General features: G+C 35.0%; 1 protein-coding gene across 1 annotated transcript; it reads right to left on the minus strand.

Annotated features, from left to right (window-relative positions):
* Positions 1-15,873: 15,873 nt before the first annotated feature.
* Positions 15,874-19,074, minus strand: LOC112280708 (uncharacterized). Its single transcript, XM_024516531.3, has 6 exons — positions 18,527-19,074; positions 18,296-18,351; positions 17,436-17,559; positions 17,210-17,313; positions 16,778-16,865; positions 15,874-16,477 (listed from the first exon to the last, which is right to left on the minus strand). The coding sequence occupies exons 1-6, from the start codon at positions 18,591-18,593 to the stop codon at positions 16,398-16,400; spliced, it is 519 nt and encodes a 172-aa protein (XP_024372299.1). The 5' UTR covers positions 18,594-19,074; the 3' UTR covers positions 15,874-16,397.
* Positions 19,075-20,223: the final 1,149 nt, after the last annotated feature.

The raw sequence follows: 20,223 nt of genomic DNA on the forward strand, positions 1-20,223 counted from the left end.
TTAAGGTATATATATATATATATATATATATATATAGTGACTCAAAAAATTATTTCAATGTTGACATATTTTGGAAAGAATGGTGTATTACACATGAATTGTAGTGAACAATGACACGTGGTTTGTATAGTAAATAAAATACTCTTTTATAACTATGAAATGAGCTTAGGTTGAAAAGAATCCATCAAGTAATTGTAGAGCTATGACCAATCTAATTTGGAATAGGATTGAAACATTTTTTTGAGTGTAGTATCCAATTTCATACCAATACTTTGTAGGACCTCTTTTGACCTTGATAACTACTTTCTACCTCCCGAGCATACTTTCTATTAACTTTTGGCACAAAATTGCTTCAATATTATTTTATTCTACAACTATTTTTTTTTTTATAATTTCCAAATTCTTTTTGGTTTTATCTTCTAGGTATTGAGTTAGCATTTGAGGTGCTCTCAAAGATGTTCAATGGAGTTAAGATCAAGAGATAGAGCAAACCAATCCATTACTTTAATCCCATGGTAATCAAATCACTTCCATGCTAGTTTTGAGTTATTTTAAGGTCATTATCTTGCTGAAAAATCACCTCCTCTTCAAAAATACTAGATACTTCAATACTAGGGAGTAGGTTTTTTTCAAGAATTTCCACAAATTGCTTAGCATCTATCCTCTCTTCAACCTCTACCATCCTCTCAATTCCATTCCATCCCATACAACTTCATACAATTATATTTCTATCTCCATGCTTAATTTTTTCTTAGATCTTCTTATCAAACAACCACTCACCCTTTTGTTTCAACATTGATTTTCTACCATCTGAACCAAATCTATTGATTTTTGTCTCATTTGACCAAATAACCCTCTTCCAATCCTCTACAGTCCATTCTTTGTACTTCAAAGTAAAATCCAAGTGTTGTTTCTGATGGCAAGTAGATAATAGTGGTTTTTTTTTCTTCACCACTACTTTCATATTCCATTTCTTGAGAACATTTCAAATGGTTTGAGGTTGATACAAGATTATTGATAATATTGTTAAGATTTTTAGCAATGTCAATAGTATTTCAGCCTTCCTAATGTTGATTTGGCAAATGATTGTCTTTTCATCTATTACAATGAACTTCTTTGGTTTATCTAATTTAAGATTTTTTCTATTAAAAGTAATCTTTTTTGCTAATTTAAAGATAATAACTTTATTGCAGCAAAGTTCAAAAGTAATTTGGTTATAAGATTTTTGAGAATGAAGAAAAATAGAGATGATGTTGTCTCAGAGAGAGTAGAAAATGGGTCTCATAATTGTTCAAGAAATTGTTAAAGATATAAGAATGAAACAGGACCAGACTATCTCAAAAATCTAAGATCCTTCTAATTCACAACAACATAAAGTCTTATCACAAAATAGACAAAAAAAAAATAAATGGAATTAAACATAATAGGACATAAAAGACAAAACTAAGCAAATAGAAACAAAATAGAATAGAATTGAATAAAAAGATACAAAACCAAATTTTACTAAGAAAAAAGATCCAAAGCCATATTTGATTGAATGCCTCAAAAGGCCTTGGCTAGTCCTATTTATACCTTGTCCTATCACCTTGGACTTTCTAAAATGTTCCTAGGTAATGGACCTCACCTAAATAACTATCCTAAGCCTAATCTAAAAGGTTTTATTGTAGATCCTACCTAAATAATTATCTTGAATTCTTTCTAAAATATCCCACAATAGATTCTATTTCGTCTACTAACCTAACTTCAATTCTAGAAGTTTTCTTGGTTTTAATTATCTATACAATTATCTTATCTATATCCTCCACTAATACAGAATGTCCTAATTTTGCTTCAAATGGTATCTCCAAATTGTCTTTTGGCAATGGGTGAGGTTTTGTACAGGTTCCTACATTGTATCGTGAATGGAATAACCTATCCAAAGAACTTTGTACTGAAGATGAGGATGTCCATTGCCACGATGAAGGTAGCAATGCTCCAAAATGTTGTCTACTTCATATTCTTGTTGATCATCAATTACAACTAGTGCTAGTGGTGGTTAATATCGATCTGCAAAGCGCTTTGGCTCGATATGAAATTCTTTTAGTTACGAAACATAGAAGACTAAATGGACCCAAATATGTAGCGAAAGCTTTAGAGAATATGCGATATCAAAAATCACTGTGGAAATGCGGAAAAGTCCAAGCCATTGAAGTACTAGTATACAAATTTGGGTTGATATAGCAAGTGGTAAGTTGGCGTTGGAGAGTAACACTTGATCACTATCTCAAAAGATCTTGTGTTGCTAATAGTTATCTGCATACTGCTCTTATTGATTTTCTGCAGTAAAGAGGTAGTGCCATGCCTCTTGTAAGGCTGTTGTAAGCCATTGTATAAATTCTTCCAATGTCGAGTTGTTGGTGTCAAAGGAATGATGGAAAGTTACTAACATAATTAAATATTGACCAATATTCAAGAAAAATGGTGAATGACTGGTACTTACTAGAATATTATCATTGTAAGCAAACTCCAAGGGCATCAAGTATTCATCCCACTTATTATAATGAACCACCATAAATACCTATAGCATATCTTCTAAGGTGTAATTTTCACGTTCTATTTGCTTATTTGTTTGGAGATGGAAGATTATAAACATGGTACGTCGTGTGTCTAGTAGCTTAAATAAGGCTTGCCAAAAACTTCCAGTGAAGCATGGATCTCAATCTGAAATGATGACACAAGGTAATCCATGGTGACAAAAGATAGTATGAAAGAAGACTCATGCAAGTATTGAAGCATCAATATTTAAGTGCACCATGGTCAAGTAAAGTTGTTTCAAGAGTTGATCGACAAAGATAATAACCATGGTATGATTATGAGGCATCTGCGGCAAACACGTAATGAGATCCATATCCACTTGCTCCCAACATATTGTGAATAACAAAATTGACTGCAATAGTTGAAGAGATGTTGCATTACATATTTTATTACGTTGATATGACTTGCAAGAGTATACAAAGGGTCAAATATCACGATCCAAAATTGTCCAAAATCATGACTTTGAGATCTATTCTAAAATCCACTCTTGTTCCAAATGTCCAAATATTAGAATATTATATCCCTCCTGAAATATGTGCATCTAGAGTTTAGTATTATCAAGTATATAAATTTAGTTCTTAAAATAGAGCAGGCCATCATTAAGAATGTAATCTTCATATTGTATATTTTCCACCTTCAACCGATCGCTAAGCATTTTGAAATAAGCATCTCAATGCATAGCTTTCTTCCATTTTACATTTTTGATTAGATCTGAAATAATACTATTAATAAAAGTGACTTATGTCTTATCTCCTAATTTATTCTTCAAGTTTGATTTTCATAATAAGTTGTCTAGTATAAAATGTTGTCACTCTTGCTTATACTCAAGCTAAATATCAAAAAATTGCAACTATTTTTTTCAATGATGATGCCTCAATTTTATATTTTTCAGATGCAAATCATGTAGCAAGGCTTAATGGTCAGTCCAAATAACCACTAGCTTCCCCAATAGATAGTATTGTCACACCTTTGAAGCATGTATAATCACTAATTGCTCTCGATTACGTATAAAGTAATTGCGTTCTGTCTTTCTAAGCTCGTATGATTTATAAGCCACAAATTGAAGGCTCCTATGAAAGCCTTATTAAAGAAATGTTCCAATAGCAAAGTTGAAAGTTTCAATGATAAGCATACAAGAAAAATTAAGATCATACGATTGCAATATTGGAGTAGTAATAAGTGTCTCCTTCAACTTATCAAAGGCATTTTGCTGCTCCAATTTTTATTCAAATGGGGCACCTTTCTCTAATAGGTTTATTAATGAAGTAGCAATGTAAGCAAATTACCAAACAAAACGGCAATAGTATCCAACAAGGCCTAAAAATGAGCAAACTTCAGAATTATCATTGAAGATTGGCTAATCCTCTACTACTTTTATCTTATCTTGCTCTATATGCATCCCTTTGGAGGACACCACATGCCCAAAAAAGATGACTTTTGACTTCCAAAGTTCACATTTTGATTGCTTGGAATAAAAACAACTATCTTATAACCGGTGCCATACTTCTCATAGGTGTTGCTCATGATTTTTAGGAATTTTACTATATACAAAGATATCATCAATGAAAATAACTACATACTTATCTAAAAGGTCTCAAAAAAATTTGTTCATCTGATCCATGAAAGAGCATGGAGCACTTGTGAGGCCAAATGGTAAAACCAGCCATTCAAAATATCCATAGCTCATTCAAAATGCCATCTTTTCTACATCCTTTGTTGCAATAGGTATTTGCCAATAGTCACTCCAAAGATCCAATTTATTAAAGATAGTCACACTTCAAAATTGGTCAAGAAGATCATTTACATGTAGAAGTAGATATGTATCTCTAACAGTCTACTTATTGAGGCCTCGATAGTCTATGCAAACGCAAAGTCTATCATCTTTTTTAGGTATAAAGAGTACAAGTGCTTTCCATAGTTATGTGTATTCTCAAATGAGGCCTTTTTCTAAGAGTTCATCTAATGTCTTTTGCAGTTCTTCAAGTTCTTTTGGTTCTAGGCAATAAACTGATCAACTTACTAGTTTGGCTCTAGACAATAGTTCTATTTGAAAAGAGGTACCTTGATCAAGAGGTATGCCATTAGGTAGGTCAGCTAAAAAGACATCATGATATTCTTATATGAATTGTTCTAACCATTCTATCCCTTCAATTGTCTTTTTTACCATTGATATGATATTAAAAATATCATATATATCAATTGCTCATGTTATATTTGTTTCTTCATAAAGGTTGTCTCTACAAGTAAGTCTTTGATTGTAGATTATCTTTTCTCTTCACTCGATGCAAAGGTGTAAAAAGTCATCTTGCATCCTCCATTTTTAAAAGAGATCATTCTTGCTATCCAATCAACTTACTTATTTTCCATCTTTAGCCATGGCATACCAAGAATAACATCATACTTTAGCTTTGTCACTTTCAATCTCTTTCTTAAGATATAGGCGTCTATCAATCTCAAGGTTTTTGCTCCACATGTCTCATTAAATATGTGCTCCTGGTCATGTTTAAGGTATATACTTCTTTCGTTGATTGCCTTAGTTTTAATTCTAAGCAGATCAACAATTTTAATTGAGATGTATTTTTTTGTAGAGCCACAATCTACAAGCACTTGACATAATTGTTATCTTATTAGTCCTATTAGATGCACCAATTGATTCTTTTTATAGTTATTCAAGGCCATACTATTTGTCTTTTAGAGACAGTAGCTATCCCTAATATTGGCCCTCATCACCTTTATTGAGGAGTCCCATTTTCTTGCTCTAATTCATTATTGATTAGATGAGTTTTGAGATTGTGAACTTATCTTGTCTTACTGGTGCTTGAATTTTGTCATTTTGGACAATCTTTAATCTAATGGTTTGACTCTTGATAATAAAAATACAATCCTTTTTGTACCAATATTTGTCGTCTTTGTGGTGTCAATGATCTTTGTAGGGCATCAATATCCATTGGTGTTGATTGTTGTATCCAAATATTAGATAGCATCATAGGATTTCATATTATAGGTCATGGTCCATGATTTTTGAAATCTATAGCATTGACCTTCTTTGCAATTCAAATTGCCTCTTCAAATGTTCATGGATTCCTTAGCTCTACCTCTTACTGAACTCCAAGTTTTAAACCTATAGAATTTGATCTATCATCTCCGCCTTTGAAACATTATCAATTTGAAGATATAGAGACTTGAATTGAGAGATATAATCTTGCACTGACCTAGCTTATATAAGATTTGCTAAGTGATCATGCTATCTTCTCCACATTGATGGGCCAAAATTGATTTTTAAACTTGGTCTCAAACTCCTCCCAATCACAAAATCCACCTTGAGCTACATAGCTTTGAATTTGATATCGTGTCACGGACACAGAAATACAGACTCGAGATCTAACAAGAAGTTCAAGAAGAACTGGCAAGAACAAGATTAATCAGATGAGAACAATACCAGAGAGGTGAGCTAGAGCTCCAAGAGATGTGTTGTCGAGACTGAAGAACTCTTCAGCCTCGATCCCAATATATACTTCTATTTAGGGAGCTTTTCAAGCAACTTCTACCAACTAGGAAGCTTCTAGAAGGTTCTAGAGACTTGTTTCTAGAAGGTTCTAGAAACTTATCTCTAGAAGGTTCTAAGGACTATGTCTCCTAACATCTTCTACCAACTAAAAAGCTTCTAGAAGGTTCCAAAGACTTGTCTCTAGAAGGTTCTAGAAGCTTGTCTCTAGAAAGTTCTAGAAACTTGTCTCTAGAAGGTTCTAAAGACTATGTCCCTAACATCACCCCCTCCTTTAGCTTCGAGGTCTCTAAGAAGCAATGTTGTTGTCAATCAGTACCAACGCAAGAAAATGAGGATCTCTCGCATAACATCTGCTATGAACTCCAACTGTTGTTTGCGAGGTAAGTGGTTCATCGGCCCTTGAAGCCAATGGTAGTGGCCCACTCCTTCAACTTCTGACCAAGCATGAACTTCCGTGTCTTCATTGTGAAATTGCCCTGCAAATATGCCTTCTGATTGACCATCGTAAGCAGGCTCGGACTCAAATACAATCACCAGTGATCGGTTACTTGGTATCCTCTGTCGTCGTCGTGGTGCAGGTGGTTCTTCATCTCGGGGTCGCCTTCGTGAACTAGTTGGTTGAGATAATCTGATTGGCATAGTATCTATCTCTTGGCTATCCATATCAGAAGACCAAACTATGGCTACTGAAAAAATTCTATTTTATCTTGGAGAAAATAACTACATCAACTACGAATTTTGGTGGTGCTCTCTCCCTTTCTTATATTCTTGGGTGAGCAAGCTTCAGAAAGACGCTATTGTCGAACCGGCTTAGGTTTATGAGGATGTTGTTAATGAAACTCCTGTACCTTTTGCGGCACATTGGTGAGATTTTCAGCTGGCTCCCACGTTCTCTCATTAATATCGTAGCCGCACCAATGAACAAGATACTCCAACTTGCTCCACCTTTGACGAGAATCCAGCACCTTTTCAACCTCATATTCCTCGTGGTTCTCGATCTCAATACTAGGTGGCGGACATTGCACTCTTCCAGGAAAAGATGACTCTCGATAAGGCTCCAACAAAGAAACATGAAAGACTGGATGTACCTTCATAGAAGCCGGTAATTCCAGACTGTACGCCACTGGATTGATTTGCTTTTGGATGATAAATGGTCCCAATCTTCGATAGTCCAACTTATCACATGGTCGCTTGGTCTTGATATTTCGTCGAAGAAGCCATGCTTTATCTCCAATTTTGAAAATAGGTGCTTGATTCTGAAATCTATCTGCAGATGCCTTGTAGGATTCTTGAGCGGATTGTAATTGAAGCTTCAACGTATTTTGAAGCTTTGATAGTTGTTTCACAAATCCTTCAGCTGCTGGATTGTTATTTGTTGATGGACTCAATAAATCAAGCTTTGGATGATACCCATAGTTGGAAAAGAATGGTGTGTATTGAGTCGACGCATGGAGGGTGTTGTTATATGCAAACTCGACTAGCGGTAGATATGTGGTCCAATTGTCTTGCTGATAGTTGATGCTACATCGTAAGTATTGTTCCAAGACTTGGTTCACCCGTTCCGTTTGACCATCAGTTTGAGGATGAAAAGCCGAAGAAAGCTTGATATCCACCTTTAGTATCTCAAAGAGAGATCTCCAAAACTTCGATACGAACTGGGTTCCTCGATCTGATACGATATCATCTGGTAGTCCATGATATCGATACACATTATTGAGAAAGAGTCTTGCTGTGACTTCACTAGACGATGCCTTCTTGCAAGGGACAAAGTGTGCTATTTTTGTAAGCCGATCTACCACGACAAAGATGTTGTCAAATGAGTTCGATGATGGCAAGTCCGTGATGAAGTCCATGGAAATTGAAGACCATAGTCGACGTGGAATCGGCAAAGGTTGTAAGAGTCCATAAGGGCGATGCCGAGGATTCTTGGATCTTGAACAGAAGTCGCAGGAGAGGACAAAATCTTTCACATCCTTCCACATTTGGGGCCACCAAAAATCTCGAGAAATAAGCTCCAAGGTCTTATTGAATCCAAAATGTCCCGCAGCTCGAAAATCGTGGCGAGATTGAAGAACTCGGAGTCGTGTTGGTCCTTTTGGGATATATAACCGCTCTTCAAAGTATAAAAGATCTCCCTCCACCTTGAACTTGTCGTCATTGGCACGCTACTTAATATCAATGGCTACTGAATCTTCAATGGTTACGGCACGTACCTAATTCAGGAAGTCAGCATCAATTGACATAATAGTAGCGCAAAGTTGAAATTGCTCTGGCTTCAACAATGTCGTACATTGTTGATGAAACGCTGCTTCTCCAGCCTTTGGTACAAGATACGATCTCCTCGATAAGGCATCAGATAGTCCTTGCTGCTTTCCAGGTCGATAAGTGATATTAAAATCGAACCTAGATAGCAACATACTCCATCGAGCTTGACGTCGATTTAGAACTCGAGCCGACATGAAATACTCCAAATTCTTATGATCTGTGTATACGGTCACTGGATGTGCAGCTCTTTCAAGAAAGTGACGCCATTCTTGGAAAGAATCCACTATAGCAAGAAGTTCCTTATCGTGGATCTCATAATTGATTTCAACAGCAGAGAACTTTCGAGAATAGAATGCAACCAGATGGAGCTTCTTGTCTTCTTCTATTTGTGAAAGTACATCTCCCAAAGCAAAATCCGAAGCATCAGTTTCTAAATAGAAGGCCTTTGTAAAGTCTGGATGTACCAAAATTGGAGCCGTAGTAAATGCGGTCTTCAGGTTTTGAAACGCCTTTTCTGCTAGAGGTCCCCATTCCAGCTTATCCTTGCATGTCAACCGAGTGGGAGGAGCAGCAACTTGAGAGTAATTCTTCGTAAAGATCCGATAGAAGTTGGCAAAACCAAGTTAGCATTATACGTCTCTAACCGTCTTTGGAACCTCCCAGGACACGATTGCTTCCACCTTCTTGGGGTCCATCTTTAAGCCTTCCGTAGTCGCAATGAACCCCACAAACTCCATCTCTATTTGGTGAAATAAACACTTCTCCAACTTGGCATATAGTCCTCGCTCGCGTAGTTTCTCCAATACCAAACGGACGTGTTTTTCATGCTCTTCCTCATTTTTGGAGAATATCAAAATATCATACAAATAGATGACAACAAAATCATCAAGGTACTCTCGAAAAATATCATTCATCATATGTTGAAAGACCGTTGGAGCATTGGTAAGACCAAAAGGCATGACATTATATTCAAAATGGCCATACCTTGTACGAAATGTTGTCTTCCACTCATCTCCTTCCTTGATTCGTACGAGGTTGTAAGCTCCCCTTAGATCAATTTTTGTAAAGATCCTTGCACGTCCAAGTTGTTCTAAGAGACCAAAAATCAAGGGTAACGGGTAACGATTCTTCTTTGTTACCTTGTTGAGGCCTCGATAGTCCACGCACATCCGCAACGAGCCATCTTTCTTCTTCACAAATAAGATGGGTGCTCCAGCTGATGATTTTGAATGACGGATGAAGTTCTTGGCTAGATTCTTGTTGATGCACTTCCGCAACTCTGCCAACTCCATCTGCGATAGATTATAGATTGGGCCAAAAGGTGGTTGTGCTCCTTCCTGTAAGTCTATGGCGCAATCATATGGTTTGTGTTCCGGTAGCATGTCGGCATTTTTCTTTTGAAATACGTCTTTAAAATCCTTATATTGCTCCGGTATACTTGTTGTCGAGATCTTCTCCCCGGTTATTGGAGCCGCATAAATGACAAACGGTGTACCTCCCTTGGACAATCTTATAAACGCTCTTGCTCCAATAAATAAGGATTTCTCTATTCGGGGTTTTCTACTAGGCTTGCTCTTGGGTGGTTTTGTGGGAAAGGTCATCTTCCGCAACTTCCAATCTATGGATGGATTATGCTTTTCCAACTAGGAAAGACTAAGAATAACAGGATTTGATGGGGTTCTAATAATATTGAAAATAATATGACTACTATGGTCCTTAAACGTCACTTCTATAGGTTCTAATTCATGGGTGACACTACCAGATAATATAGGTCGTCCATCTATGACCTCAACGTGAACAGGTTTGGATTTTTGTACTAAAGGGATCTTATGACGCTTTGCAAATTCTTCGTCTAAGAAACAAGCAGATGCTCCTGAATCTAATAATGCTAAGATTCTCAGTTTCTGAGGGCTAATAAGCAAAGGGATTGTAAAACAAAGGGTAGGTTGAGCGGAAAGAAAGGAACCTGGTTGTTGTTGCGATATTTCACTGTCTAGCCGCATGGTTCCTATTGTGGCTGGGCATCCTCGTTTTCCTGAATAAATGTACCCCTAGTCTTGATAATACGTCGATTTTGCTTCTTGGGGCAGTTTCCAACTTTGTGGCCTTCTTCACCGCAATACAAGCATAGACCTTCCTCCATACGCCACTTTTTTTCTTCTAGAGTAAGAGATTTGACACGTAACACATCAATTTGTATGTCTTCTACCTCTGAATGTGAATTCACGCTGCTTGCCGACAGTGTTGGACTGTGGCGAATCGTATGTTGTCTTGAACGTTGGTCTTGGCGACGTTGGAATAGGCGGTTATCGCACTTCACAGCTTGGTTAATAGCTTCGTTGAGCATTTGCGGATCAAGAAGAGTTAACAACAAATCCTTCACATCGTCCCTTAAATCCCAATAGAATTGACTCATCAACGCTTCTTCATCCCAATTAATGTCGCATGCTAATTGCCTGAAGTCCGATGCATAGACTGATGTAGAACGCATCCCTTGTCGTAGTGACTGGATCTTTGTTGTAGCCCATCGAACCTTGTCGTGTTCACCAAATACTTCTGCAAATGCCTCCAAAAAGGTTTCAAAGTTGTTTAGTATGGACGATCGTTTCTCAAACAAAGGAGCAAACCATGATAGAGCTTATCCTGTAAGTAAGGTTCCAACAAGCCCAACACGTGACTCCTCCGTTGGATAGCGTTTGGGCTATAAAACTGTTATCAACCTGATTTGGTTGACGAATCCTCGAAACTTGGAACGTGTACCATCGAACTTGTCCGAAAGGCTAACTCGGGGTTCTTTATGTTGTAGAACCAGCGGTGCTTGTCAAACCTGAGGCAAAGTTGCTTCTCCAAGTGTAGAAGTTTGAGGCTGGTGCAACCTAAATTGTGCCATCCCAGATGCTCCATCATTATGAAGCCTTGCCACGACTCCTTCAATCTCTGCAATTCTTTGTGATAACGTAGCAAGGGCATTCATCATAGCATCTAACTTGAACTCCAAAATTTTCGTCATACTAATGTCTTGGCCTCCGGCCATTCTAAGAGAAGGACAAAAATGACTCTACAAAAAGATAATATTGGTTTAGAGGAGGGTACTCCGCAACCTCTAAAATGCCTTAAGAGCTTCAAGAAAAGGGGTAATCCACTCTCTCCAAGAAGAATAAGACTCCAATATTGTAACAAAAGAAGTATCAGTTTAGAGGAGGGTAATCCGCAATCTCTAAAGTGCTAGTACACTTTCAAGCAGAGGAGTAATCCACACTCTAACAAAGAAGAAACTAGCTCTGATATCTGAGGTGAGTGTAGTCTCGACAAACTGTCACGGACACAGAAATACAGACTCGAGATCTAACAAGAAGTTCAAGAAGAACTGGCAAGAATTAGATTAATCAGATGAGAACAACACTAGAGAGGTGAGCTAGAGCTCCAAGAGATGTGTTGTCGAGACTGAAGAACTCTTCAGCCTCGATCCCAATATATACTTCTATTTAGGAAGCTTCTCAAGCAACTTCTACCAACTAGGAAGCTTCTAGAAGGTTCTAGAGACTTGTTTCTAGAAGGTTCTAGAAGCTTGTCTCTAGAAAGTTCTAGAAACTTGTCTCTAGAAGGTTCTAAGGACTATGTCCCTAACATATCGCCACCAAATGTCTACCATATCTCTCAAATAACTAGCTCATATATAATTTCTTCAGTGATATTTACCCCAAGTAGTTGGAAGTATTGTCACATGTTGAAGAGCCATTGACATACATCTTCTTGTCTTAAAATTCTAAAGTATGTACTATGCTTATTCAATTTCAATCTAACAGATGACAACTCTCTTGTCTTTGAGGCTTCTATTTGCCCTTGTAAAGTAGCTATCTAGCCTAAGAGGTGTTGTATTTGAGCCTCCATTTGGAATTGCTTTGCCATATCTCCCATACTATAATTTCTTTGCTAGACTCCACTATTGTAATGCCTTTTCACCTCCCAATTGATTTTTTAAGAGTAGGTCATGGTAGCCTTAATTTATTACTCAATGTAACTATAACAATTGACCTTGGAATAAATGATGAATATTGACATACTACCAAAAGTAAACAATCTAACACTTGCTTTGATACTAATGAAATAGGACCAAACTATCTCAAAAACTCAAGATCCTTCTAAACCACAGCAACATAAAGCCTCATCACAAAATAGGACAAAATAGATCAAATCAAAACTAAATGGAATCAAATAGAATAAGACATGAAAGACAAATCTAAGCAAATAGAAACCAAATAAAATAGAATTGAACAGAAAGATGCAAAACCAATTTTTACTAAGAAAAAAGGTCCAAAGCCAGATCTAACCAAATGCCCCAAAAGGCCCTGACTAGTCCTATTTATATCTTATCCTACCACCTAGGGCTTTTTAGATTGTTCGTAGGTAGTAGGCTCCACCTAAATAACTGCCTTAAATTTCTTTTTTAAAAGATTCTATGATAGGCCCCATCTCAATAATGGCCCTAAATTCTTCTTAGAATGTTCTACAGTTGATCCTACTTAATTCGCTAACCTAACTCCAATTCTATAAACTTCCTTGCTTCTAACTATCTATACAATTATCTTATCTATATCCTATTACAAAGAATTTGACATAGAAATATCTCAAGATTAAAGATAAAAAATGAGATTAATAGCAAAAATAGTTCCAAAGACTCCTATTTATACTATAATGAAAGTTACAAAAGTCTATGGTACTTTCTATAGAAGTTTCTAGAAGTCTAAAGAGGCTTCTAGTAGCCTATGGAAATTTCTAAAAGATTGTGGAAGATTTTATAAGTATTTAGAAGGTTCTAAAATTTGCAAAAGATTTTAGAAGGTCCTAGAATGTGGTAATTTCGAATATGTCTATACTAAAAACTGTGATTAAGAATGGTGCTTTAATAGGTGCTAGTAAGCATTAATGATGTCATTAGATTAATAATAATATTATCATAGTAAATCTGATGATAGAATGCTATAATGTTGAGTAATTGATAGAATCCAAAAATTAGACACCACTCAAAAAGTTGTTTCAATATTACTCCAAATTAGATTGGTCATAGCTTGACAATTACCTATTGGATTCTTTTCAACTTGCGCTCATTTGGTAGTTGTAAAGGAGTATTTTATTTGCTATACAAACCACGTGTCATTAATTACTACAATTTTTCTATAATATACCATTCTTTCCAAAATATGTCAACATTGAAACAATTTTTTGAATCACTATATATATGATTATACATATGAATATTTTGTGTTAAAGTTGCAAAGAGTATCAATAATTAATAGAATTACTTGTACATTATTTATCTAATTTTTATTAGACAATATATATATATATATATATATATATATATATAATTTTTTAGAAGATGGTAAAATAAAATAAAATAAAATGAAACTTGATTTAATAATCTTTAGCAAAAGCTAAAAAAAATAAACAATTTTCTTGTTAGGATATTAATTTTTTAAAAAAAGTACTTTTAAAATGGCTTTACAAAAAATAAAACGTGATCTACATAGGATATAAATGATATAATTTAATTATTTTTGATTGTGTTAGTGCAAGAGGGTCAAACAACAAAGAATAAGCAACCAACAACTTGATGAAAAATTCAATGATTCTAAAATGAAGAGAGACTCTGCAGCATTTTTTATTATTTTAATTTAATTTAAAATTTAATATAACCTTAGCCAATGTATAGTTAAGACTTTATTCTCTATTAGACATAAATAAAGTTATATAAACCAAGTCATCAATACTCTTAATCAATTTAGGCTAGTATTAGAATAAAATATCAACCAACTCAAAATTATATGTATATTATTATAAAAAATATTTTAGACCACCTTGAACAAATTTGACATTAATAAAGGTTGTTAGAATCTAAAGACATAACCAAATTCTTCAAAAAAAAATTGTCTTAATTTACAAGCATACAATGTATTAAAAACAAAATCAGTATATATATATATATATATATATATATATATATATAATTAGATTATTAATAGTTTATTACATTAAAATAGTAAATAAAATTATTATTAAAAAAAATTATGTTCATGTTTATACTACCTAGATGTATGGAGAAAATACATTGTAATTGCATTAAATTAGATAAAATCTTTGGTTGAAAATTTCTTTGCACCAATTATTAATTTTTAGCACATTCTAAAGTTATATAGATCTTATATTATAAACTTTAGAAAGAAATTGAATTATATTTAATTAATCTAAAAGATGCACCAACAATACAATATTTCTTGCTAACGAGATTATTTTAGAATTAAATAATTTCTAAAATATTACATAATGGACTAAGTTTCTTGTGTATAAGATAAATGGTGGCCAAATTGTACTTTAAAATTGTTCTTTGAAAAAAATAAAAAAATAAAAACAGAAGTAAAATAAAATAAAATAAAAAATTGGCTTAAAAAATTAATGTCAGATTGATAAAGCATGACATTCTATAATTTAGTATCTACATATATTCTAAGATGTACAATCTTTTCAAGAAATTTTAAATAGATCATCGTTATAGGACTCAAATTGACTATTTAATGAATTCAAATATTTACAAAAAAAGCAAAAAATACATCAAAAATATATATATATATATATATATATATATATAATTAATACATAATATGTAGTATTTTGAAGGAGTGAATAATAAGTTTAAAAGAAGAAGAATATATATATATATATATATATATATTGTTTAGAAGAATCAAACAAAGATTTTTGAAATCTTTATGATAATGAATTTTTAAAAATATAATATGCAATCTTGATGCAAGTTTTGAGCCACAAAAATTAAGAGACTAGATTGAACTTTCCAATTCTTTGATAAAATCTTACCTGCTAATAGCGTTCCAATTGCAAAAATATAGTTTATTTTCATATATTGATTCTTTCATCACCCTATTGCAACTTATTGATGTAGAATAATTCTAAATAAAATAGAATGAAGCTCTTGATTGAATCTAACGATTTGATCAGACAAGGATTGAAATCTAGGCAAAGATAGAAGCTATGCTTTTCTAACTATTTAGATATACAGATATTGTAATGAATATAATAAGGCCCAAATCCACTCAAACATCTTATTCTTAAGCTGTTTTTATACGTTTTATAAATACAATCACATATAAAGAATATTAGATTTGGTAGTATTCCTCACTCATAAAATGATCTTAAACAATTTTTAAAAATTAATTAGATAACTATCACAAGAAAACAAACAATTTTTGCAATCCAACTAATTGCTAATTTTATAAGCTTCAATATTACATAATTCTTCCCACAAAAGCTTTGCATGTAAAATATTTAGGACTAGTGTGCACCAAGAGCTTTTGGAGAGACATGAAGAATGACATACAAATAAGACTGATCTAAACACATGTATCAAAATATTACAAAACCTCTTAGGAAATAACAAAAAATAATGAAAAATAAAAAAACAACTCAACTCAACGGCAAGTTTCCCTGTAGGATATAGTAGATCATAAATATACTAAGTGAAGAGACAAATATTTTAACGGAACAATAGAAATACATCTATTGGGATCATAACTCATGCACTACCAAACCCATGGTTTCAATAACGGAAGGCTACTTGCTCACTATACAATGCACCAATGTCCATACAAGGGTGGTAAGACACTAGTAGCTCATGCTCCTTTCTACTCTGTTCCTTCCTACTTTAACGTGGCAGACTTGCTCCATACATGTCAAAGGAAAAAAAAGAAAGTTGGTAGACGATTTTGATCTGTAAAAATCTTGATACTATCATCAATTTGCTCCATGGTTAATGCCACAAATACGGTGGCCTTTTGAAGTAGGTCATAAATGTGAAACCTGAGTAAGATATAATGCTTCTGTTTGCATGACTATGGAGAAGACAGATGACACAAAAAAGAACACAGCGAACAACTCTTACTAGGTCTAGCAACGTCGGCAAGCTGAGCATTTGCAGGCGAAGCTAATACTTCAACTGACCGACAAGCCTTAGATATGTATCTCCATTCAAGAGAACTCAGTCTCGTTTTTTACGGTGGGTCACGTTCTTCATAAAACTGAACGCTGTGAGCACCGCTACCAATTGCAACAAGATACCTGCACACAATAATTTATGGTCAGAAAAATGAATTTCGTGCACAGGCAAATCCAATATCACATAAACCAAACTACTGCTCACTAGATCTACCAAAGTCGTTTCATGATACAATGTTCAGTTTCAGACAAAGACCAGCTACAAATATGGAAAGCAATGATGATAACAGAATTAAAACAAGTCAAAATCGACTCCAGCAAATCCAGATTATCAAATAACAAAAAGAAGAGGTAAAAGCACGCAAACTATCACATAATATCTTCTTGAGGTTGAAGAATGCTTTCAATGTCTCAAAAAGTTACCTATCAATTCCAGCAAACCCTCAAGGGAGAGGTAAAGGATTCGTTGGTAATCGCCAGTAACCTGAAGGTACTCCCAATTATCTTTCCACTGCAAATTGCATTTAGACACATCAGCAGAAACCTCAACAATCATAGCAAATGCATGATTAACGTTATTATGACATGTCGAAAATAAGTCCACAGAATTCGTAGATACTAGTATAATTCAATGGTTTGAAAAAAAAATAGTAGGAGCTTGACCCCAGTAAATAACATGTAGACGAGTATGATATAGCGCAACTATTAGCCTTGCACTGCCAGGAATAATATGTTTCACCACACGCTGGTGAATACTCAAAGCTCCAAACATGACACAGCTAATAAAAGCCAAGAACGCTTCAGAAACGCGATAGCCACCATAAATTCACAGCCATGTTTTGCGAATTGGCTTGCCTTTCCAATATAATTCCCTGATGCGAAAGGGACTAGCGACAGCACAACAGCGATCATTGTCAACAAGATGTAGAATCTGAGCAATTTAGCGCCCCCTTTTATCCCTGTTTCACCAGTAAATCAACATATATATCAATTTAACAAAGATTTATTCGACTCAAACTCAAACCTTATTTGAGCCCTACGCTACTATAAAACAAGAGGACGAGCGTGAAATAATAGGTACCTAAAGTCCCTAATAGCACTGCTGCTCCACCAAACGCACAAGACGTCACCAACTCGATGTTGGGAGTGTCTCCATTGAGTGCCCCTAGACATGCCCATGTGGCCTTCAAGATCTGCAAGAGGGCCTGCCAAATGTAACATGATTAAAACACCACCCAGCATGGATAGAAGAGACAAAATCGGACTATGGCATGTCACTGCAGTCATGCAAGATCTACTGCATGTTTTTTTCTACGAATTTCTATACCCAAATGTTGATTTTAGTTTTCCGTGTTTTCTCTTAACCCGAATTGTTAACTTTGTTGCTTTCTTAGAATGTGGTTGCAAACTTTAAGATGAGAAATCAACAAGCCAAGGATACCAAGTGCCTGAGTGACTGCTCTTCCCATATAGTGACGTAAAGATCACAAGCTAAATTCCTAAAGCAACAGAAATAATAAAGGTGAATAACCACTGCCCGATTTCTTCGCGGCCATGATTTCGAGATATGCGTCCGGGTTCCCAAAGAATCTCTCTTTCAGAAACTCTAGCATACTAACACCCATTCGAAGCCAGAACCATCAAAATCTAGCCCTAAACTATGACAAAGAACAAACTGGGGTATCACCTTCACCTGAAAGAATCTACGAACTCTTCTCTCAGATCGAAACACGATTAAATAAAGCTGAAAGAGACTACAAAACAACAACCATCACCCATCCATGCTTTTTACCAGTCCTCACCAACAAATTCCAAACGCCCACGAGAAAGAAAGAAATAAACAAAAAAAAAAAAAAAAAAAAAAAAACAGAAGAAGAAAAGAAGGCGCATAACACAGCAGCATTCTCAATTACCCACAAATTCCACAACTAAACCAAATACCTGCACTGATACCAACCTCCGGAGCGCGACACGCCCTTCCGCCGCTCGCTTGTACCCTACAACGGCCCAAATCAAAATCCAATCCCTCAATCAACAAAATCACCCTCCCCGGAACTAGAAAAACCCTACAACTACACGGGAACGGATCTCAAACAAGTCACTCGGATCCAAAACCCCAAATACGAACAGGGCAAGCGAAGGGCAGTGGTGACCACGATGATGCTAACTCACTGTCTTCAATGGTCATGCGGTAGGCGAAATCGTATCCATCCGTGCCAACGGGCCTCCCCCCGTCCATCCCGATTGCCTAACCCCAACAAAATCCCTCCTTTCCTTCCTCCCTCCCTCACAATGAAACCCCAGGAATAATAATAACAACAATACTCCAAATGCACCCCCGCCCTACAGATCCGTCCACCCTCTACTACCGCCTCACCGCTTGCCGCTGCAGCAGTGCTGGCTTATGCTTGTACCCACCATGCTAATCCCCGTGTTATGTCCCACTCACTCACTCTCCCACTTCCCCTTCCCCTCTGCGCATACAAATTCTGCCTGCCTGCCTGCCTGCCTGCTTGCTTGCAGAGCTGCGAAGATTCGATGCCCAACGCCACGGCGACGATGAAACCCTAGAAGTGCCCTCCCTCGCGCGGAGGAGTCGCCGTGCCTCTCTCCCTTTGCTCTCTTTCTTTCTCCTCTTCCTTTGAGAGTGAGTGAGTGAATGATTGAGAGTGTGTGAGAAGAATGCGTGTGTTAGTGAGTAAGTGAGTGAGTCTGACTGTCTGTCTGAGGACGCTTTGGAGCAGCGAGGCGTGGACTTAGTACTGCCCCCTTGCCTTTCTTTTTTCTCTTTTTTAATGAATAAATCAACAATTTCTCTTTGCATTCCACACCACATACCCTCCTCGGCTATACTATTCACCTCTGTCCCCGTCTTTGCTGGCACTTATTGTAGGAAATCGAGTGTTTCACGGGGAAAATTGTTGTTGCTGTTGTTGGGTTCCTTTCTTTTCTTGTTGTCTTACGATTTCTATAGCCGAAATGGGCTGTTGATTGTGTATGGCAAGTTACCACCCAGACGAAAATTAATGTGTAATTGTATTGTGATGATATTTGATATGTGATTATATTTTAAGTAATCCGTGGTTTTATAATTTCCTTCAATTAACGTGTTTCTTGCAGCTCTACTGATGAGATTTAGTTTTTGAATGTTAAATTGATGTTTAGTTTTAATTATGGATTTCTTAAATGGAATTATGTGATAAATTCTAGCTGTGAAAAGTTAATCATACAAGTTATAGTAACATTTAAATACAAAGATTTTGATTTTTTTATTAATCAACCCATGTATGAATCCGAAACATTTAAATATTATTCCTTGCATATCTCATCACTTTTATGGTTTTTGAAATATAAATAAAAAATTAAAAATATACTTTAGATCTTTTATTATGTTGAAAATTTTATTTGTATGCATGTTTTGGTTTAATTAAATAAAAAACTTCAACATCATATCTTTTCGTAACATTTAATTTTCATGGCTTATTTATTTTGTGATTAACTTATTTTGTCTTTTTAATATTAAATTTTAATAAAAAATAATAAAATTCACATAGACATGGTACATGTATAAATAAAAAAATTAAGTAAATAAATATATATATATATATATATATATATATATATATATATATATATTCATATATTCATAACTAATAAAAAATATAACTTAACTTTAAATTATATTTTATCTTAATATGTAATGCATATATTTAAAATAGTCATATTAGTCTTTTCTAAAGAATTTTTATCAAATAACTAATTATATTTATATCTTTTGATATTTAATTTTTTTAATAAATAATAATTCTTTCCAAAATTCTTTTAATATCTACACTTGTTTATTTTTTCTTAAACTTCTTTTAATCAAT

Source organism: Physcomitrium patens, chromosome 3, assembly GCF_059467195.1.
Source record: "Physcomitrium patens ecotype Gransden chromosome 3, ASM5946719v1, whole genome shotgun sequence".
NCBI classification, from domain to species: Eukaryota; Viridiplantae; Streptophyta; class Bryopsida; order Funariales; family Funariaceae; genus Physcomitrium; species Physcomitrium patens.

What these genes read in the sequence shown, in the direction of transcription:
- LOC112280708 (XM_024516531.3), bottom strand. Translation starts at nt 18,593, where the DNA reads ATGGACGGGGGGAGGCCCGTTGGCACGGATGGATACGATTTCGCCTAC. An exon ending in GGAGGTTGGTATCAGTGCAG is followed by an intron (nt 17,560 to 18,295) that starts GTATTTGGTTTA and finishes TACATTTGGCAG; the next exon opens with GCCCTCTTGCAGATCTTGAA. An exon ending in CAGGGAATTATATTGGAAAG is followed by an intron (nt 16,866 to 17,209) that starts GCAAGCCAATTC and finishes TGCAATTTGCAG; the next exon opens with TGGAAAGATAATTGGGAGTA.